The sequence below is a fragment of the Panicum virgatum genome, chromosome 3K, assembly GCF_016808335.1.
Source record: "Panicum virgatum strain AP13 chromosome 3K, P.virgatum_v5, whole genome shotgun sequence".
NCBI lineage: Eukaryota > Viridiplantae > Streptophyta > Magnoliopsida > Poales > Poaceae > Panicum > Panicum virgatum.
Genome location: NC_053138.1, coordinates 1669866 through 1691765, shown reverse-complemented (window position 1 = coordinate 1691765; position 21900 = coordinate 1669866). Strand labels below are relative to the sequence as shown.

Genomic DNA, 21900 nt, shown 5'->3' with positions numbered 1-21900 from the left:
CACTGTCGTGCCCGGCCGCCACCCGCCGAGCCACGCTGCGCGTCCCACGGCGTTCGACACCCCGCGCCACGTCTGCCGCCACTGGAGGAGGCCGCCGACGGCGGATCCGGCCCACCACGCCGCGCCCCTTCCACGACGAGGCCCAGGGCCGTGCCGAAGGAGGCCGCCGGTGGAAGATCCGGCCCCTCCACGCCGCGCAGGAGGAGCCCGCGCTCGGAGGCGGCCGGGGCGCAGCGGGAGCGGGTCCACACCCCTCCTCCCCCCTCCCCCGCCGGTGAGCCGAAGAGCCACCACCGAGCCGTGCTGCGGGAGGGAGAGAGTGAGTGGAGGCTGGTAGAGGCCTAGGGTTTTGTTACACACACACACACACACACACACACACACACACACACACACACACACACACACACACACACACACACACACACACACACACACACACACACTCCTTTTCAACAATTGGGCTCATTGGGCCTCATCTAGGCCTGGTCTATTAATCGAGGTGGACCATTGTAAGGTGACCGCCTCTGAAATAGGACTATTAACCGAGGCTGTTATTTTAATGTTGACCGCCTCGGTTAATCAATTTTTAGAGGCAGTTTTTTTGACCGCCTCGGTTAATAAAAAAATGACCACCTCGGTTAATCGAAGGCATTAATCGAGGTGGTTTGTTAATGCGCCTGTCTCCGAGGCAATATATGGTACAGGTCCTGAGTGGTGGCATAATTGTATGAATACTAGTCACCTACAGAACTATGTGTGGCAGCATTGACATCGTCTACAGACCACGAGATAGACAAGTTGCAACCACAAAAAGTATGGAATAATATGTTGTTTTTATGCTACTGCAAATATAACTTAACCAATTAACCATGAACTTTTAACTAAAGCTAGCTAGATTATTTTAGTTTTTAAGTGCAACAATATTTTGACAAGTACTGTAGGGTAGTAAATGCTTTTGTAGTCTAATTAATCGGTATATGTATGCATTAGTAAAGTCCTTTTCCATTTTATTTCCATTCAGAGAGTTAGTATGTGGAAAGATAAAAAAACAATATCAATAAAATGAATATTCATGCCCTGTGTCTACTAGATGCATACTTACAGTCGTAGACAGGGCACTCACATTTGTTCTAGATAAATATGACCATCATAGTTGATTTGAATAATACAAATATTCGAAAAAATAAAAATAACTACATAGTGAAATTTTTATCTGACGTTCACTACATATTTTTCTTGCTACTATATATATGTCTGTAATAACTATTATAGATACTTCTCGGACAAATTCGAACATCATGCATGGGGCTTCTTGCATTGCAACTTCCTTTTTTTTTTGGTATGTCAATATCTATATATGTGGGTACATGATTTCAGTCCCCTATGCTACATTCTTTTGGTACATGTCGAATAGTAGAATGTTGAAATACGATGTGTGATATTACTTGTCTAATTAAGAAAAATGAAGTTATCGTGATTTTAAGAATCATTTCATGAATCACTTTTTTATCATCATGCTAGGAAGATTCGAGTCACACCAAAAATCACCAATATGATTTTCTGATACACTATCTTTACAATTTTTTTTAAAAAAACTCATGATCAAAGTTCATAGGAGACAACAACAACGATATCAAAACATTATATATTTGTGAGTGAAGAACAAGGGGGCATGCATTTTTTTAGGAAGAAAGATAAGTAAAAAACCGGACGACTCTCCAATCACTTAATCTCTTTATAAACTTTAGCACCTGAATCTATCCTAAATCCTATATCATAGGTCTAGCTTGTGCAGCAGACAGGTGTTGGTAGTGCCGTAGTGCAACAAATCATACTAAAACATGATACATAAGGTTTTTTCATACTTTTTCATGTGCGCATGATATCTTCAAAAACAACAAAATTTATATATGCTGTAAAAGATAGTAAACATGGCAGCAAATTACTCCCTTTTCTCTTTTTTTAGGGGTACTTTCCCTCTCTAGTTAAGGTACAATATTCAAGCATTTCATTGCAATTTTGTAAAAGGGAATTATGCAAAAATCAGTGGCATTAGCAATTTTCCCTTAATATATTTGGAGAGGTGATTGATATTGTTGGCAACTTCAATAGTTATGGTGCAACCATTATATTTATTACAAATTATGGATTTTTAGGGCATTAAAAATTATGCATTGGGCAGTAGTTTATTGGTAAGAAACTAATAATTGCTCCGATCTAATTGAATTCGTGAGAGGGATTGTAAATAATTAACAAACTGCATTACTTTGATCATATGGGAACTTCAACTTTATTGTAAAACTGAGTAGCCTTGGCATAAGCAAGCAGCAAGACAATTAACCAGTGATAGAATTCATGAGAAGCAATCACGAAACAGTACTAGAAGTGAGAACCAATATACACAATTCTCCTGTTTGACTACCCACATGCATGTAGACGACGCCTTGTTTGTGGCATCATTCCAGTGAAAAAGCTCATGTTTTAACTGTGTTGTCGCTGACCATGTTGGACATATATATTAATGCTGTACAGAACAATGCTAATTGAATTGTTATATAAATGTTGTGCAGAACCATGCTAATTGAATTGCAGTCTGAAACTTCAGTTAAAACTGAGAAATTTATGTCCAAACGGGGCACAGTTGATTTCAAAATATATAGTTGTATATATAGTAGCAATATAACAGGAGAAATGTATGCGCAATTCCTGTGCTATTCAAACCCACTCTTAGATTCGTCTTGTCGATGGAATTGCAAAAGAAAAAAATGGCGGTCGCTCCCCAATATATAATGGCTCACATGCATGAGGTTGCACCCCGCTTTCCTACCGTCCAAAGCTTCTCTACAGTCTCCAACAGCTGCACTGCATAAAGGCTTTTGTAAAAACACCAGCAGCTAAATCCTAGCTTGCTGCTGTACACTACTACTGGAGCTAACTAGCAAGCTCTGGACTGGATTGAATGAAGCCACATTACAAGATTATTCATCACAGTAGTGGAGAATGGAGAATTTGAACAAAGCAACAGTTGCTGCCCAATCGATCAGTCATTCAAGATCGAACAATCCACAGCAAATACCATGAAATTCTTGCTCACATGTCCTCGTTAAACAGTAGCTAACTAGCTACACCGTTTCAAATAAAAATGCGCACAAAAGATCGAACAGGGCTCGAGAAAGATCCATGGAGATATATAGAAAAGACAATGCTAGATAAGGATTACTTCTTATGGGAAGCCATTGGGGAAGTACAAGTTGGACGGGCTCCCCCGGCCGCTGTTCCCTTTCCTCGCATCGCCGGCGACCGCCGCCGCCATCTCCTGTCCCTGGTACATGAGCGTGGAGTTCATCGTCAGGCTCACCAAGCTGTCGTCGGCGTCGCTCCTTGGGAAATTCGCGCCGTCGCTTCCCCCGGCCTCGCCGCCGCCGGCGCCGGGCGCGCCCTCGTCGCGCGTGGTCACCATCACCGCGGACTGCACGAGCTCGAGGCACAGCCTGAGCTTGTTGGGCTCGATGTGCGTCAGCCCCGGCACGGCGCCCTTGAAGAGGAACTCGGAGGTGAGGCTGCGGAGCACGTCCAGCGGGGTGACGCCGTCGAGCGTCCTGGCGTTCGGGTCGGCGTGGTGGTCGAGGAGCACGGACACCATGTCGGGGGAGACCATCTCCGCCGCCAGGTGCAGGGCGGTCTTCCCCGTCGGCCCGGCGCGGGAGTTGACGTCGGCCGCGCCGAGCTCGAGCAGCGCCTTGACGACGTCGCGGTTGCAGTGCTGGACGGCGTAGTGGACGGCGAGGGCGTCGTCGAGGTCGAGGCCCTCGCCCATGACCATCAACTTGACGAGCTCGATGTCGGCCGCGTCCAGGGCCCGCCGCATGCGCCGGATCTTGTGGTCGCGGTCCGCCGCCGAGGACGGCGCGTTGATGGGCAGGTAGTGGTGGGTGAGGAACGGCGAGCGCGGCGTGTTGGCGGCGGCGACCGGGGACTTGGCGCGGATCTCCTCAATCTTGGCGACCACTTCGATGGGGAGGTGCTTGGCGAGGAGATCGGCGGAGAGGCCGGAGCGCGCCACCAGGTGGGAGCAGGTGGCCCAGAGCTCCTGCATCTCGAACTTGCGCGACGCCATGAGCACCTTCATCACGTCGTCCACGGACGCCTCCTTCACCATGCTCTCCAGCTGCTTCTGCAATGCGCCAAAATTAAATTAATCACGGTTAGTACCAGCAGATTCGCCAATAATCAGACAGAAATTTCAGGAGATTAGCAGCATAAAATGAAGTGCCTAATCGATCAGAGTGTCCACTGCACATATAGTTCTCATTGCAGCAATATGTGCAGCATGGAGCTTGACTGTACTTGCATAGGGATGGCAGTCAAGAACCTTGATGGCAGTTGTACGGTAAGGTGTTTTGGAAATGATGCACGGCATGCGTCGAGTTCTTGTTGGGGACTGGATCGATCTCCGAGAAACCCTAGCGATCGATGCAAATTGCAATGAAATGCCGCGCGTGCAATGGGCCGGGATGTGATGCAAGGAAGGGACAGCAGACATAAACAAGGGCGTGACATGACCCTTCCTAGTAAAGATGAGTCAGAGGCTCGATCCATGACAAGTGATGACAGGTGCAGTGCAGACGCGAAGCGGCAGAAAAGCAAGCGAGACTGTGAGAGACTAGAGACGACTCAGTCCCCTGCAGCTGCAGCCTGCCAGGACACTCCCCCATCTTAGATTCCACACACGACGCCATGAAAAAAAATGGATAGAATAATGCGAGAAGAGAGAGCTCGAGGAGCACTGAGGTCTGAGGGATTCTGCCGATCGATGATACTGGCGCAGGCTCGGAGGGCACAGTACTAGGCCATGAATCGGAAAGGCAAAGTGGCAACCTAGGGATCTAGTCGAGCTCGAGCATGCATGCAGGAGGAGCAGCCGCTCAGCTCAGCGTGAGCCCAGGCGATTCTCTGGCTCCATCTTGAATTGATGCTGCTGGAAAGATGCTCCAGCTTCAATCAATCATTGGCCAGGGCTAAGCTAGTGACCCTGCTGACGGATGTGCTTAATCGATGGAGGTGTGAGCTGCAGATCCCGAGACGAAATTGAATCCCAATCCCCACCTGGACCAGCAGCGCGAGCTGCTCGACGCCGAAGGAGCGCGCGGCGGCGAGGGTGTCGAGGGCGAGGTCGACGGCGGCGCCGCAGCGGGTGTGCCAGCACCCCCTGGCGCCGCAGCCGGGGAGCGGCCCGCTCTTGGGCGCCGCCACCGACGCCTGGCCGCTGTAGAGGAACTGCAGCACGAGGACGAGCACCTCGTAGCGGATGGAGCTGACGGGGATGACCAGCTCCGGCGCGGCGCCCGCGGCCCGGGCGCCGGGGGACCCCAGCTGCGGCGGCGGCGGGGGCTGGTGGTTGGGGTCGAGGCCGCAGAAGAGCTTGCGGAAGAAGAGGCTGCGCGCGGCGAGGACGCAGCGGTGGGCGTGCACGAGGCGGCCCTCGACGCTGAAGGCGACGTCGCTGAAGGCCTGCCCGTTGATGAGCAGGTTGAGGTAGTCGAGCGAGAGGGACTTGAGCGAGTCCTCCGAGCTCATGATCTCATGTGCAGCAGCTGCTCGGCCGCTGGCCGCTGGCTGCTGGCTGCCGGGAGGGAGGGAGGGAGGAATCCGCCGGCCCGGCTTTCCGGAGAGATAAGGCGCGGCGCGGATTTCGGAGGGGAAAGCAGGCGGCAGGAAAGGAGGGGAGCACAGCGCCCGGGCGACTGTGGCTGTGTTTAGTTTCAAATTTTCTCTTTTCAAACTTCACTATTCACTTATCATATAAAATCTTTTATCTCATATATAGAGCATTAAATATAAATAAATAAAAAAATTAATTGCATAATTTTGATGTATACGACGAGACGAATCTTTTGAGCCTAGTTAGATTATGATAGGACAATAATTACCACAAACAACGAAAAATACTAAAGTATACTACAATATCCGATGTGATCTTTTTTACCACCATTTTATTTTATGGATCAACACAGCCCGTGGAGGGAGGAAGACGATGGGAAAAGGCAAAGGCTTGGGTGAAGGCACTGTGAAAGGGATCGCCGCCCGGAGAGGAGAGCTAGCTAGCGATCGAGGAGGGAGAGGCGTGCGTTCTCGCTCACTGGCGGCTAGCTTGGGTAGCTACAGGGAGAGTACTAGCGACCCTTGATCACGATGGTGGGTGGGGGCGACGCGCCCTCTACAGTCTTTGTCTACAGTTCCATTGATGTGTGCTTTCTGCGCGAATTGAACGATGGTGGTGAGGGAGGGAGGCAACTAGGCAAGGCGGCAGCCATTGACCCAATGGGACAAGCTAGCGTGGTGGCGGTGCATGTACCCCCCTGCTGTGTGTTACTGCGGCCGGCGTTGGGTTATTAGTATCTTTTTTGTAAAGTCAGTTCGAAATAAAGTGGGGATTGTGATTGGTCGAGATCTTAGACGACAGGGCTGGACTGGACCAACTAACCACGCTCGGTCAAAATAAAATGTTAGAGCTGGACGCAAGTAGAAATGTCTACTGTGGCGTGATTATGGACAGTGAAAATCATATGAACCATGGGGACAAGAATATTAATTAATTGTCGATCTAGAACAAATAGTACACTGATAACTAATGAAAAATATTTTATTATGTCTATATATATTTTGTAGTAATTTTGGTTTCAATAATTTGGACGAATTTTATTTAAGAGTAGCTATAGCCTGGTTCTGCATCTCAATAGACCCATTCCCTTTCTCCTCATCTTTCCACAAAGAGATTGCATATATATGTTTCTCTCTCAAGCTTCAAATTTCATGGTCAAAGGTCATGCCTACTTTGTATTCAAACTCCAATTTATCTGTTCAGACTCAAACTCATACTTGGTAAGATTCATACATACATAGTTTTGTTAACAATTAATTGAATATTATAAAAACTATATACCTTATCCCATATATATAATTGGAGAGTGAGCAATTATCTCTCCGTGCCCCTATCTAGCTAGCTACAAGTAAGTACATTATGAACAAAACCACATACAACGCATATAATAATTCACCGGACAAATGTTTCGAGTATAATCATTGGAGTACAATTAAAGTACTACCATGCGCCTAAACATAACGCAAATAAAAGAGCGTTTTTTTTCCCTTCAACTGATTTAAAAACATCAGATTTTCAGGAGCATGTTATAGTACGTACGTGTTTATCATTTTTTTTCAGGAGCATGGAACATTATTTTCCTACTTCATTCAGACGAATAACTACTCAAACATGCATGATTTTGGTCTTGCAAATAATAGGCCATATATATATGCATGCGCGATCAGCATCATGCAGGAACAGTAGTATCACATAGTAGCACAGAAGAAAGTCAGTAACTTTTGACTCCTTTTGCTTTTACCTCCGGCCTCTCCCCGTGCATGATCCCATTGTCCTGTTGTTATTTTGACCTCCCCAATTATATATTCCAACCCCACACACACACATACTAGTCAGCACGGTCTTTTATTTACTGTTTGGTACTCCCTTATCACCGTCAGTACATACGCAGCAGAAGTATACTGGCCATGCCTAGATCTGACGCTGCTGATGCAGCTCTATTTTAATCATCTGAATATATGGTGTGACACATCGTTCAGAAGCGTAAGATCCGGTATGCTTTGACCGCTGAACACACAGATAAGCTGCCAGCTATAGGCCATGTTTGGTTGGAGGGTAGAAAAATTTTGATGAGAGAGAAATGAAGTTTTGACTACTAATTAGTAGTATTAAATAAAGTCTAATTACAAAATTACCACCACAACTGTGGTACTGTAGCAGGTGCTCTAGCTAATGAGGTCTTTGACCGTACGATTAGAGGATGATTGAGTGCGATTACTGTAGCATCACTGTAGCCAATCATGATGAAACTTGGCTCATTAGATTCGTCTCGAAAAGTTACACCCATTTCTAAAAAGGTTTTGCAAATAAACTTCGTTTAGTACTTCATGCATGCATTCGTCTTTTTGTGCAAAAGTTTTCGTTGTTTTATCCAAACACGGCCATAGCTCGATCGATCGGTAGACCAACCAATGCAAAGCGTACATTATTATTTGCTGGTACAGAATTGATTGGTGAACATGGATGCATTTGGTTTTTGGCAGGGGCCCATAACAGCGTTTGGTGTGTCAACTGTACAGTAGCCGAAGCATGGACAAGTTGCCGGCGTCATTCCATCTGCTGCATCGATCCTGGACAGTAGAGCGTTCCAGCAACACGGTCGAACAACGCCGTGTCGCTTGGCTTGGGCTAATGGGCTTGGCCTGCCCATACCACTGCATTAATGATGCTAGCCGGTGTATGTAGCTGGTGGCTGGTACTGATTTGTTGTGAGAGAAAAATATTGTTGGCTGGATGCAACGAACAGAGTGGTATTGTACTCCTACCACTGATGTGATGATTACTAATTGCTTTGATTTGTCACTAACTTCAACGTCAAGTTGACAGAGAGTGCTACAGTACTTGTGTAGTTGTAGTGCTCCTAAGGCCCTGTTTGGAACCAATTTTTTCAGAAGTCCCTATCACATCAAAAAGAATCTTACTATTTTATAGTATTAAATAAAATCTGTTTATAAATGTTTTTTTGACAGCTGAGTGTTTTTTCGCGAGAGGAATCTAATGAGCCTAATTAATTCATAATTTGCTACAGTAACCATTCGCTAATCATAGATTAAGATACCTCATTAGATTCGTCCTGCAGTTTAGACCCAGGGTTCTGCAGTTAGTTTTATAATTAACATTTATTTAATACTTCTAAATACTAAAAAGTTCCAGAGACTTTAAAAAAAGTCCCTGAAACCAAACAACCCCTAAATATCATCACACACGGCTTCTTGTCTTTTTTTTAATCTTGAATATAATGGACCAGTGTTGCAATGGTAATGGGCTGGATCACTAAGGCTTTGCATGTCCACTTTTTTGGGCTGGATCAGTATGGCCTCTTTCCTCGTGTACGTTGGCCCCCCACACCCTGCATTTCGGGATCAGCAGCATCTCGTTAACTGCTGAAATGCAGACAAGTGCATATCCTCACATTGCTGATTTCTCGTCCTCGTGCAGTATAATCCAGGAAGTTCACCTGACCTAGCTAGCATGCATGGCGGCTATCCAGAATATATTTGTAAATTTGTCCTCCATAGTCCTAGGAGGATGACCACAAAGTAAATTTGTCCCTTGCTTTCCTAGTGGATACGAAAACCCCAAGACGGCCATTAGACTGGATATTCCATTCCAAAGCATCATTGCTTCAACGAAGGTTATTTTTGTCAGCATCTGTATCCTAGTTGTCTCAGATGTCACTTGGTTTGTCACATCCAAATCCCCATCATTGGGCACAAAACTCCCTATTTTTTTTCTTGTTATCATCATCAAAAGAAACCTTTGCATTGCGTAGACGAAAAACATGGCGAGTATAAATACGGCGAGGCCATGAACTTGTAAGACCTGCTCCTAGTCGGAACACTGGAACTGTAGCGTGTAGGTGAGCGTACTAGCTTACTACCTCTACACTGTCAGAACGAACAGAACCATGATGATGCATCCTCCTGCTCCTAGTGAGACTGAGAGTGAGAACGGGCCGGCCTGGGGCCTGGCGCATCTGGGCGGGGGCCCTGTGTGAGTGCGCGGCGGACGTGGAGGCCGGGTCCATGGAGAAGGCGGCCCGCTGCCTCTCGCGGGCCACGGGCCTCGCCGCCGCCGCGCGCGACGGCCCGCTCCCGCGCCTGGCCGTGCCCGTGGCCGACTGCCTGGCGCGCCGCCTCATCCGCCCCATGGTCCCCGCCGTCGCCGCCGCGCTCATCGACCCCTCCGACCACCTCGACCGCCGCTGCGTCAGGGCCGCCTGCCGCACCTTCTTCGAGCTCAGCCCGTTTCCCAAGGCCGCCGTCGCCGTCGCCAACCGAGTCACACTCGAGGCCATGGAGAACGAAAAGGTTCTGAATTCTTTTCAAAAAAAAAGAAAGAGAAGAGAGAAAAGGTTCTGCTGCCTTGTGTGCTAGCTAGCCAGTAGCTCGCCGAAACATACTACTAGCTAGTAAAAAATAAAAATAACATTGTGCTAAACCGTAGAACAATTGGAATTACTGGCAATTTGAAGCAGTGATGCCATCGGATTTACGGTAAAAAATTGTGCTACTTGTAAGTTGTAACACTAACTAACAAAAATGTTTTGCACCTTCACCATGAGCAGAACGTCCACGTCATCGACTTCGCCGGGCCTGCGGCGCAGCCATGCCAGTGGATCCAACTCTTGCGCGACTTCCACAGCCGGCCGGAGGGCGCGCCGCACCTGCGCCTCACCGTCGTCCACGACGATGGGGAGTTCCTCGCCAGGGTATCCGAGTCGCTCACCGACGAAGCTGACGAGCTCGACGTGCCGTTCCAGGTCCATTGCGTCGCCGGCCAGATCGAGAAGCTGGATCTGAACGACCTGCACGGCGTCCTCGGCCTCAAGTCCGGCGAGGCGCGCGCGATCGTCTGCACGACGCGGCTGCACCGCCTCCTCGCCGCCTCCGATGACTACGCCGCGAGTAGTAGTAGCCTCAGCAGCGCCGGGCACCATTCGAACCAGATGGCGGCGAGCATCGCGCGGCTGCAGCAGATGGCGGCGTCCTGCTCGGCCCGCCGAGCATCCGCGGCGCCGCGTGCGAGGATGGCGACGACGGCGACCCTTACCGCAGCCCCGCCACGCCGCTGGGCTTCGTGTCGCCGCCGCTAACCACCCCTCCGTTCCGGATGCCGGCGGCGCTGGCGGGGTTCCTGTCCGCGGCGCGCGCGGCGGCGCCCGAGATCGTGGTGCTCGCGGAGCAGGAGGCCGGGCACAACGGCGCCTCCTTCCGGAAGCGGTTCGCCGAGGCGCTGCGCTACTACGCCGCGGCCTACGACAGCCTGGACGCGGAGCGGGCGGAGGTGGAGCGCGCGGTGCTGGGCGAGGAGGTCCGGGACGTGCTCCTGCGGGAGGGCGCCCGCCGGCGGGAGCGGCACGACCGGCTGCAGCAGTGGGCGCGGCGCATGGAGGCCGCCGGGTTCCGCGGCGTGGCGCTGAGCTACGCCGCGCTGAGGCAGGGGTGGACGCGCTGGGGAGGTGCGGCGTGGGGGATGTGCGAGCAGAGAGCACGGGGGTGGCTGCTCCTGTGCTGGAGGTCGTGGCCTCTCTACTCGGTCTCGGCATGGCGGCCGGACACAGGCTCGGCTTATGGAGTCGGTAGCGGTTATCATCTGTCACCGTCCGCTCCTCCTGATCATTGCTTTGAGGAGTTGATGTGCTGATGATGGCGGCTAAGTCGAGGGAGAGGGAGAGTTGATATTGATACCGTGTTACACTGATTAAAAAGACAAATTTGAGATGCATTTGAACCATTATTGTTGTCAGAAAATTTGTCTTTTTTGTAACTTCTAGAGTAAGACGAATTTGACCATGAAATTTTATATATAGATGAGGTAAGCTGAGAAGCACATTCATGATTTTTTTCAGAATTTTTTTGAAACTTTGTTTAGTAGGTTTGCACGGGTTTGCACGAGGTCTTTGGTTTGCACTAGATACGTTGCCTATGTATTATGGGTATAGTTTCGTAGATCTCATCGTATGGAATGTAGTGGTGCAAACGAAATTGAAAATGGATATCTCAAAAGAAAGTTATCACATTTTAAAATATAAAATATATATATAAAATGTGTGCATGTGGCGGGATCCGGCGGGATTTGTCGAGATCTGGCGGCCGGAGGCGGAGGCGAGGCAGAGCGGACGGAGGCAGAGGTGGCTAGAGGCGGTCGGAGGTGGAGGCGGAGGCGGAGGTGGCGACGGCCGGAGGCGGGGGCGGCGGCGGCCGGAGGCGGGGGCGGCAACGGCCTGAGGCGGCCGGAGTCGGAGTCGGAGGCGGCCAGAGGCAGTGGGAGGCGGTCGGTGGTCGGCGGCAGAGGCAGGGGAGTGCCGGCGGGTGGCTTGTGCGATGCAATCGCAGCCACCCGCGCGCGCGTTAAATAGACGCCACCTCCAGGGAGGCCAGCTGCGTGATCTGCTCCAGGGAGTGGTTGGCGCGGTCCAAGGCGCCGGCGGCCACCTCCGCGGCGCACTGGTACAGCAGGCCGATGAGCCGCACGCCCTGCTGGTCATGGCTCAGCTCCTGCACCCAGGAGCCGTACCCGTGGGGCGACGGCGACGGCGAGTACAGGGACGACGCCGGCGACGATGTCGCCGACGACACCATGTCCTCCGGGAATATGTCCATGTTCAGACTTAATTCAGAGCAAAATCCTCACTGACCGCTTGTCTCCCAGTTTTGGACGCAGCTATGGCCGATGGATTTCAGTACTGGATATAGCGGTAATGGAGGCGATCGAGGACGACTCCATTGTTGGATCTTGTTCGGTTCTTGGCGTGGCGACAAATGTTGCAAGCCTGCAAGGTCTCGAGCTCATACGTTCCTAGGTGCCTGGTGTTAACATTGTCATGGGATGCCACAAGGGACAAGGCAGAAATGGATGCATATGCGGCAATGGCTAAGTGATGTCGTCTGCATCTCGATGGAATAACTAAGCAGATTGGAATCATTCTCTTGGAACATATCAACAGCATTTTGGATCAGGAGCTACCAGACAATTTTGTGATCAATTCCTCTAGTCCAGGTTATTGAAAGTGTATGCAGAAAACAAGATTGCATAGAGATACAAAAGGTTGACAGAAAACTCAAGCTATATATTTCTTTTCCATGACCAACCAGTGAGGTTCAAATGGTTCTAACATGGCTCCAAGATTTGCATTCATGTGCAAACCGCATTTTCCCAGAGGACAAGAAGTACACACTTTAGTTTTGTCAGATTTACAAATGGTAGGTGATTGCAAGGTGGGCTCTTCTTGGAGTACTCAATGGAATTTGACCGCGATGCCCTTGTTTTCAACCTAGGATGCTAATTCCTTCTGTTCTGTAGAAAGTTTCTGTATGGGAAGACAGAGGAGGATCAGGGTGTTCTTGTTTGCTAGGAGAAACCTGAGCCACGTAACGTAAGGATGACATCTTAATATGTGAGGCAACCTTCAAAACAAATCTTACTCTTTATTTTATGTTCAGCTCGAGAGCCAAAAGATTAGTACAACAGAACTTCGCCAAAAACAACACATTTCATTTCCACATGAAAACATTCCTGCTATAAGGAGATGATTGGTAGGAATCAAAATATTGTACGATGAATTAACAGTGTCTATGGGTTCCCATTGAACTTTGACATGGTTTTCAATGAAAACATTACAATCCTTTCATCTATGTACATAATCATGCTTCACACCAAATGTTGTCTGCTACTTTAAAAAATAAGGAGGAACTGCCAGGATGTCCTGCGCATCACCAGCAAGAAAAGAAAAGAAATTGCGATGAATGGATATGCCTAATTGTCTCATCATATTATTTGGCGCTGTGGCTGCACTAACATATGCTCTCTGCTCCCAGAAGCTGAGCCTTTATGTGGCCTCCATGCCGATATAGAGTAGAGATGCCTGGAACCCCAGCACAGCAGAAGGCAATCACTTTCTACCTTGCTCTGGCATCCATTCAATCCGAAGCCCATGAGCTTCTGATTACCCTCCCAAATGGCACGGAAGCTGAGTGGCACATGGTCAAACCCAGATCTATCCATGTGCATTGCCCACTGGCTCAGCCTTTCATGTCGCTCATGCCGATGGACTCCTTCACACACAAGTATGTTCTTGATCTCTTCCCCCAGGATCATTCTTTCTACTTGTGCCCGCTCATCGGCCCTCCGCGGGTTGGCTGCAACCACTGCATGGAAGCTGTCAAAAAGGGCAGCATAATAGTTAAGTGCCTCCGCAAACCGGTCACAGAACAACAAGGCATTGTGGTTTGCATCTTGCTCCATCACCAGCATGATGTTTGGTTTGAGCACACGGATGGCATTGAGGAAGGTAGCCAGCAACTTCGGCATCTTACATTGAGGGGATGGTGTTTGTGGATAGTTCAGTGTGGAAGCTGGGCTGTACACTGAGCTGGCCATCTGCTTAAGTTGCGCAATGTTTGCCATTTTCTGGAGCTGACCAATACCGGAACAGCTGACTTTGTCATCAACCACGAGTAGGCGATGCATCTGTAGAGAGCAACTGATGGCAATTGCCTCACCGTATTTTATATCTAGGGTATTGCGAAGATTACTGAAGTCCAAGGTCTCTAGTCTGCCAATCACAGAACTAAACTGGAATGGAATTTTGAGCTTGTCAGCTTCGTTAGATAGCAGAATCCGCATGTTGGCCAGGTAATCATTGTCATCATGAACAACGGTGAGGCGTACTTCAGGTGGCCCACCTTGTCGCCCATGGAAGTCGTGAAGGAGCTTGAGCCACTGCCATGGGTGGGCGGTTGAGCAGGATAGGTCGATAATGCGGACAACCTGCAGTTACTATTGGCATCAGAAGGTCACAAGCATGCATCTAGATATAACTTTGTTATCATTAACTGCTAGCCTGGGCAACAATTATACTTTACATGCCTGCCTTTCAAACTTATTTTATCTAAAATTAAAGATTACTGGAAATCTGGTATCTAGATGGGCTTTGACTTTGATAATGTCTCAAAACTGCATTTAAGAATTTATACTGCGCTCAACCTGAAATTTGGCTTGCCAGTAACCTAAGCTGCAATTGGGACTCGAATAAATTTACAACGCAATTAAGTATTGCTAAAAAAACTGTAAATGTTTTGGTACCGTATCAACATCGTCAGAAAACAAGTAAGCAGCAATGTTGACACGAAATCAGAACACTAACAAATTTCCTTTCGGCCTTTTACGAAAGGAAAATTATACATGAAAAGAAAGTCTGGAAAACCTACATCTCTTGAGCACAAAGTAGATACGGAAGCCACTGCAATGGAAATAGCATGAAAACTAGTATATTATTATTATATTGTGACCTTTTCAACCTCCATTGATTCAAGGATGGCCCGGTTAATGGTGACAAAGCCAGAACTGATGTAGGGGCTGAGGTTGGCGAGGTTGCAGCGAGCAGTCTGAAGGACTGACTGCTCGAAGTAGTCGGATGGATGAATGAGGGCACCAGCAAAGCCCTGGATAGGGCAGAGAAGACGCCGGGCTAGGCTATCAGCAATGATCAGGGACAGACGCTGCAGTGGCCCATCGACTATGGAGGTGAGCTTTTTTATCTGACTAAGACCAATGTCAGTCTTCTCAAAGGATCCCTCGGTTACATGAGCAGCACACACATACAGGACTGGACCAAGCTGCGCCAATTGATCCGTCGTGCCCTGATCCTGCATAAGTGGCCTGTACATCACTCTTGGTATGTTCAAGTAGTAATTTGGTCCCTGTGGTCTTATCTTGAGCAACTTTTCTATTTGTTGCTACTGACAGATTTATAGTGTCCATAGCATGAATTATCTGATAAGGGGATTTTGTTCTATATGGGACAACACTAGGACATTTGGAAGCATTCATGGAAAGCACAAAGTTTGACATGTTGAGTGGTCCGCATTGAAAACGAATACTATGGGAATGTTCAGTTTGTTCCCTTTGGATTTGCCCCCTTGGTTTTTCCACATCCACCAGGCACCAGGTAGCAACCAACAAACTTTACGCACAACCTAGTTATTCTTTTTTTTTTTGAACGAACACAACCTAGTTATTCTATTCTTGAAGAGCATGCTGTGAAACTTCCTCAAAACATACCTTATTCATGATGTTCAGAAATCACCTGCATCACGAAATGCCCTCACCAACAATCTGAGTCAGCAAAGCAACTAATCGTCCTTGGAGGCATGTGTGACAGGCCGGCCACCCAAACATCCTGTTGCGAGGACCAGGAAAATTGTCAAGGAAGACACTGATCTGAAACATGGGCAAACATGGCTGGATGCAGTATCTTTTCTCTTGATAAAAAGTATATATATGCACCAGTCATTGGAATTTAGCCAAGTGGCTAGCATAATTAAGACAAGCAACCGTTAACATACTTCTATGGTGGGGCTTGGAATTTTTTCTGTAGATACAGGATCGTTGGTCCTGATTCATGTATAGCAAAATGGAGGCATGAACTGCCGAGAATGTGAGATGACAGAGCACACCATTGGATCAGAAGCTGCAACTAGTTTGGTAATCCACAGCAGCTTCGCATCATTTCAAGTTTCAACTTACAAGCAACCTTAAGCGAAGCCATCAATGGGGGGGGGGGGGGGGGATTACTTACCAGTTACCACAACCAACCATGACCTGCATGACCTGTAGTCCGAGGAGAGCCGGGAGGCGGCCGCGCATGCGCTGGGGTGCAGTTGCTGCCGGGGCGACGGCCACGCGAGGGGGATCGAGGCCGCTGAGGGCTCGGGTATCTGGCCCCTCGGTCTGTATTAGCATTGGCTCCCCGGCGGAGACTACCTCGGTCGCCGGCGCGCCGCCGCCCGCCGCGACGCGTAGTTGCGACCGCACACAGACGACGAAGGGTACTGGTGGGCTGAACTGAAGATGTGTTTGGGGACGCGCCCCACACGCTGCAGCGCCACGCCGCCGTCTTCGCGGACGCGCTGGCGCGGAAGCTCCTCAGCCTCGTGCCGGGCCTCTTGCGCGCGCTGCTGTCCACGGCCAACTCCGGCGAGGTGCACCTGGTCCCGGCGGCGCGGCGCCACCTGTTCGACATGGTCCCGTTCATGAAGCTGGCGTACCTGACCACCAACCACGCCATCCTGGAGGCCATGGAGGGGGAGAAGTTCGTGCACGTCGTCGACCTCTCCGGCCCGGCCTCCAACCCGGTGCAGTGGGTCGCGCTCTTCCACGCCCACCGCGCCCGCCGCGGGGGCCCGCCGCACCTGCGGATCACCGCTGTGCACGACGGCAAGGAGTTCCTGGCCAACATGGCCGGTGCGCTCGCCAGGGACGCCGAGGCGCTCGACATCCCGTTCCAGTTTAGCGCCGTGGAGGCGAGGCTCGAGGACCTGGACCCGGACGCGCTCCGGCAGCTCCTCCGCGTCAGGTCCGGCGAGGCGCTCGCCATCAGCGTGGTGGCGCAGCTGCACCGGCTCCTGGTGGCCGACGACGCGGCGGGCAGGAGTAGGCTGCACGTCCCGGGCAGCAGCTGCCTGACCCCGGTGCATATCATGGCGCGGTCCAGCCCGAGCAGCTTCGGCGAGCTGCTGGAGCGGGAGCTGAACACGCGGCTGCAGCTGAGCCCCGACTCGCCGTCCGTGGCCTCGTCGCTGTCGCCGCAGTCGTCCCCGGCCGTGGCGGCGAAGCTGGGGAGGTTCCTGCAGGCGGTGCGGGCGCTGTCGCCGAAGATCATGGTGGTGGCGGAGCCCGAGGCGAACCACAACGCGGCGGCGTTCCTGGAGCGGTTCGAGGAGGCGCTCAACTACTACGCGTCGCTGTTCGACTGCCTGGAGCGCGGCGGCGGCGCAGCGGCACCGGTGCGCGGCGGAGCGGGCGCGGGTGGAGCGGCTGGTGCTGGGGGAGGAGCTCCGCGGGGTGGTGGCGCGGGAGGGCGCGGAGCGGAAGGAGCGGCACGAGCGGCTGGCGCAGTGGGCGCGGCGGATGGAGGCCGCCGGGATGGGGCGGGTCGGGATGAGCTTCGCCGGCATGATGGAGGCGAGGAAGCTACTGCAGAGCCTCGGGTTGGGCGGCTCCTACGAGGTGGTCCTCGACGCCCGCGGCCAGGCCTTCTTATTCTGCTGGCACCGGAGGCCGCTCTACTCCGTCTCCGCCTGGAGGCCCGCCGCCCATGCCGCCATGGCGGTGGCTTTGCTGCTGCTGCAGCAGCATGCACGATTACATTGCACGTGTGTACAGCAAGCATCCCTCGTGCCGTATTTGCGTGCGTTCTGTAGTCTGATTGATTACGGTGTGATCGAATGATTTGACTGTTGCTTGGTTGGTGTGTTTGTCCTGGAGAGGAAATTGAGCTGGTCAACTGCTGATTTGAAGGTTATCGTTGTAGAAAGAAATCGATCATCTAGGGACGCAGCGATACCATGATACATCATCCAAAAGATGATGTTCCACCGTTGATTGCTGCACCTGCATGTGTACATTGTCAACGGCCCGGCCCGCTCTACCCACGAGTCGGCGCCCTACTAGGTCTAGGTCCACCGGAGCCCAACCAACCAAGACCTCAGGTCTAACTCAACTCAAAAGACCAGCCTTATAGTGAGGACTGCCCCACCTTATATGTTGGGCTCCCCCCATCATCAATTTTCGATGTGGGACTAAATCTAACAATCTCTCCCATCACACATCGGGCCCAACTCTTCCATCACATACAACTCATGTGATCTCCCGAAAGACGTTCTCCAGGCCCCGAGTCTAACCCTCCAGCCACACACAACCCGTGCGACCATCCGGAGACATTCACGGGCTCCCCCGTCACCATGTATTTTCCAACCTTCGGCTTTGATACCACTTGTTAGAATAATAGCGCGAAAGCGATAACCTAAGAACGTAGAACCAAATCATAAAATCACACAAACGAGAATGACACCGAGGCACGATGTTTTTTAACGAGGTTCGGCGATGTGACTACATCCTCGGGGCATGACTACGGGTGCTCCTCCCCACAAACAGCAGCTACACCGGCATCCGGGCACCACCGCGGCCACGCCGCCGCCCACACCAGCCGCCCAAGTCGTCTCCCGGTTACACGGTAGTGCCCTCATATTTATGGGCCCTAGGGATACAAAGTACGACCCGAACTCTATCCCTAACCTACTAAATTATAACTCGAGTCCAATTATAACCAAACAGTATACATATTCAGACATATATCTAACAAACTCCACCTTGACGAATATGCACACCACTTTAAAATTATTTATGCTCGAACCTTCGTGCACCGTACTAGAGATAAGCTTTCTGTTGTAATCCTTTGTACCGTTGTAATCCTGGACGTGGTCAGATGGCATGCCGAGTCCTTAGGATCTCCACGTTTGTAGTGGAGTCGTGGTTCTGTTAGTGACTAGCGAGTGCCACGGAGCACCGCTCATGTATATGTACAATTGCCTATTTAAGGCTCTGAATGGAAAATGCAAGGTGTGGCGTTTCCTCACTTTCATGGTAATCAGAGCTTCAGGTCTTTAATTCCCTCTCCGAGTTTTTTTTCTCGCTCCGCGACGCCATGAGCGATACCCACGCTGCCGTCTCCAGCGCCGCCATGGCCGCCATCGGCGCATCGGCGGCCATCCCCAGCTCCGTCTCGACGGCTCCCATCGGCTCGTCTGCACCATCGGCGCCCTCCTTCAGCTTCTCCACGACGGCCGCCATCGGTTCGTCCTCGTCAGGGCCCATCTTCACCGACGCCAACACCATGGCCCTCTTCAACGCGGCCGCCCACGCCGCGGCTGCTTCCTCGTCGTCCACGACTAGCGCGACACACGGCGTCAACATCAAAAGTCTGGTGCCGATCACCCTCGACATGCAGTCTCACTGCTACCGTCGCTGGCGCAACCTCTTCCACATCGTCCTCGGCCGGTTCAATCTTCGCCACCATGTCGACGTCAACAATCCCCTCCCCAATGATCCAACCTGGGCCCAGGAGGACCTCACGGTTCTCATGTGGATCCATGCTACCCTCGGTGACGACCTGATGGATATGGTGATGGAACCGAACCCCACGGCCTTCTCTGCGTGGGACAAGATCCGGAACTTCTTCACCGACAACAAACCAAGCCGTGCCGTGCATCTGGAGGCCGAGTTCCACGGCCTCAAACAAGGTGATCTATCTGCCTCTGCCTATTGTCACAAGTTGAAAACTCTTGCGGATGCCCTGGCCGACTGCGATCAGCCGGTCGGGGATCGCGCTCTCGTGCACCAGCTCATCCGCGGCCTCAACCGGGAGAAGTTCGGCACCATGAAGACACTCCTTCCCGTGCTTCCTCAGTTCCCAACCTTCATGCAAGCACGCAGTTACCTGATCATGGAAGAGAACTCCTACGCCGAGTCCAACCCGCCGTCGTCCACTGACACGGCTCTTGTTGCCACTGATGGCATCACGAGCTCCAACGACTCCCCCGGCGCACGCCACGACTCTGGCAGCCGCGGCTCCTCCAACAACTCCAACCGCGGCGGCCGTGGTCGTGGTGGCGGGCGTGGCCGTGGCCGAGGCCGCGGTGGCGGTGGCCGCGGTCAGAACAACGGCGGCAACAACGGCGGCCGCGACAACAATCAGCAGTACTGGGTGCCTCCATACTATCCATGGAGTGCCCCGTACAACACCGGCTCTTGGCGTGCACCGTGGACGGGTGCCACTGGCCCCGGTGTCCTCGGAAGAGGCCCCTCCAACAATGCTGCTGGTCAAGCCTTCCCTGCCTTCCAGCAGCCATCAACCATGTTGCCGCACCGTCATGGGACACCAACAGCCTCATCGCAGCTCTCCACGCCGCATCTCTTCAACAACCATCCGGCGATGGTGGCTGGTACATGGACACTGGTGCAAGCTCACATATGACTGGCGATCAAGGTAACCTGCCCACTTATTGTCCTTCTTCACTGCATAATTCTCATCATGTTCTTGTTGGCAATGGATCCTCTCTCCCAATTCATGGCACTGGTACTACCTCCCTTCATTCACCCAATGCTCAATTTCTTTTACGCAATGTCTTACATACTCCTTCTATTATCAAAAACCTCATATCTGTTCGCAAATTTACCAAAGACAACTCCTATTCTGTTGAATTTGATCCCAATGGCTTTTCTGTAAAAGATCTTCACACCAAGAAAGAGATTCTGAGATCCAGTAGCAGCGGCGACCTCTACCCATTCCACTCCAGACAGCACACCTCCAAGTTTGCCCTTGCAGCATGTGCTCCATCATCTGACATTTGGCACAGGCGTCTTGGGCATCTCGGTCATCAGTCACTACAGCATTTGATTTCCCGTTTTTCCTTTCCCTGTAACAATAAAAGTAGTGCATCTTCTGTCTGTGAGGCTTGTCAAAAAGGACGCCATGTTCGGCTCCCATTTTCCAGTTCCTTGTCAATTACTTACTTTCCCTTCCAAATAATACACTGTGATCTTTGGACTTCACCAATTCCAAGTTTCAGTGGATACAAATACTATCTTGTGTTGATTGATGACTACTCCCACTATACTTGGACATTTCCTTTACGTGCAAAGTCTGAAACCCCTTCAGTGCTTAAGAATTTTCATTCCTATGTCCTTACTCAATTCCACCTATCTATACAATGTATCCAGTGTGATAATGGCAAGGAATTTGACAACTCTTCTCTGCGCTCTCTCCTCTCCACGCACGGCATTACATTCCGTCTGTCATGTCCATATACATCTTCACAAAACGGGAAAGCTGAAAGAGGAATACGTACTATCAATGACATCATTCGTACACTTCTCTTCCAAGCCAATTTGCCACCTCAATTTTGGGTAGGCTCTCCATACTGCCACATATCTTCTCAACCGCAGACCATCCAAACCTCTTCATCTTGATACACCGTACCAGCTCTGTTTCATCAGCCTCCACAATACTCTCACCTTCGCATTTTTGGATGCTTATGCTACCCAAATCTCCTCCCTACAACACCCCACAAGCTAGCACCACGGAGCACACCCTGTATATTTCTTGGTTATCCACCTGAGCACAAGGGCTATAAGTGCTTAGATCTTACCACCAAGAAAATCATCCTTTCCAGACATGTCGTTTTTGATGAAACCCAGTTCCCATATTCCTCCTCTCAGGCCACAGCTATGCCCTCCGCACCAAATTCGGCGCAATCCATCTCGGATCTGTTGCCTGGACCACCTGTGCCGCGCCCGATCGTTGAGCTCAGCGCGCATCCTCCGCCAGCCACTACGCGCACGCCAACAAGCCCGGCCGCGATTCCCTCGCCAATCATTGCGCCATCATCGCC

General features: G+C 50.9%; 4 protein-coding genes and 1 pseudogene across 4 annotated transcripts; 3 read left to right on the top strand and 2 right to left on the bottom strand.

Moving 5' to 3' along the window:
• Positions 1–2999: 2999 nt before the first annotated feature.
• LOC120696670 (BTB/POZ domain and ankyrin repeat-containing protein NH5.1) lies at positions 3000–5748 on the bottom strand. The gene is made up of 2 exons (XM_039979646.1): positions 5110–5748; positions 3000–4177 (listed from the first exon to the last, which is right to left on the bottom strand). The coding sequence occupies exons 1-2, from the start codon at positions 5578–5580 to the stop codon at positions 3227–3229; spliced, it is 1422 nt and encodes a 473-aa protein (XP_039835580.1). The 5' UTR covers positions 5581–5748; the 3' UTR covers positions 3000–3226.
• A 3942-nt stretch (positions 5749–9690) lies between these two features.
• On the top strand, positions 9691–11311 carry LOC120700331 (scarecrow-like protein 3). The gene is made up of 3 exons (XM_039984555.1): positions 9691–9975; positions 10233–10547; positions 10592–11311. Exons 1-3 carry the CDS (start codon positions 9691–9693, stop codon positions 11309–11311), a joined length of 1320 nt encoding a protein of 439 aa, XP_039840489.1.
• A 1853-nt stretch (positions 11312–13164) lies between these two features.
• On the bottom strand, positions 13165–16215 carry LOC120696669 (scarecrow-like protein 3). Its single transcript, XM_039979645.1, has 2 exons — positions 14959–16215; positions 13165–14437 (listed from the first exon to the last, which is right to left on the bottom strand). The coding sequence occupies exons 1-2, from the start codon at positions 15334–15336 to the stop codon at positions 13436–13438; spliced, it is 1380 nt and encodes a 459-aa protein (XP_039835579.1). The 5' UTR covers positions 15337–16215; the 3' UTR covers positions 13165–13435.
• Positions 16091–17925, top strand: LOC120700330 (annotated as a pseudogene).
• Positions 17926–19154: 1229 nt separating this feature from the next.
• Positions 19155–20483, top strand: LOC120700329 (5'-3' exoribonuclease 2-like). Its single transcript, XM_039984554.1, has one exon. It carries the CDS (start codon positions 19155–19157, stop codon positions 20481–20483), a length of 1329 nt encoding a protein of 442 aa, XP_039840488.1.
• Positions 20484–21900: the final 1417 nt, after the last annotated feature.

What these genes read in the sequence shown, in the direction of transcription:
- LOC120696670 (XM_039979646.1), bottom strand. Translation starts at nt 5,580, where the DNA reads ATGAGCTCGGAGGACTCGCTCAAGTCCCTCTCGCTCGACTACCTCAAC. An exon ending in AGCTCGCGCTGCTGGTCCAG is followed by an intron (nt 4,178 to 5,109) that starts GTGGGGATTGGG and finishes GGCGCATTGCAG; the next exon opens with AAGCAGCTGGAGAGCATGGT.
- LOC120696669 (XM_039979645.1), bottom strand. Translation starts at nt 15,336, where the DNA reads ATGTACAGGCCACTTATGCAGGATCAGGGCACGACGGATCAATTGGCG. An exon ending in AATCAATGGAGGTTGAAAAG is followed by an intron (nt 14,438 to 14,958) that starts GTCACAATATAA and finishes TAGTAACTGCAG; the next exon opens with GTTGTCCGCATTATCGACCT.
- LOC120700329 (XM_039984554.1), top strand. Translation starts at nt 19,155, where the DNA reads ATGAGCGATACCCACGCTGCCGTCTCCAGCGCCGCCATGGCCGCCATC.
- LOC120700331 (XM_039984555.1), top strand. Translation starts at nt 9,691, where the DNA reads ATGGAGAAGGCGGCCCGCTGCCTCTCGCGGGCCACGGGCCTCGCCGCC. An exon ending in AGGCCATGGAGAACGAAAAG is followed by an intron (nt 9,976 to 10,232) that starts GTTCTGAATTCT and finishes CACCATGAGCAG; the next exon opens with AACGTCCACGTCATCGACTT. An exon ending in CGCGGCTGCACCGCCTCCTC is followed by an intron (nt 10,548 to 10,591) that starts GCCGCCTCCGAT and finishes TAGCCTCAGCAG; the next exon opens with CGCCGGGCACCATTCGAACC.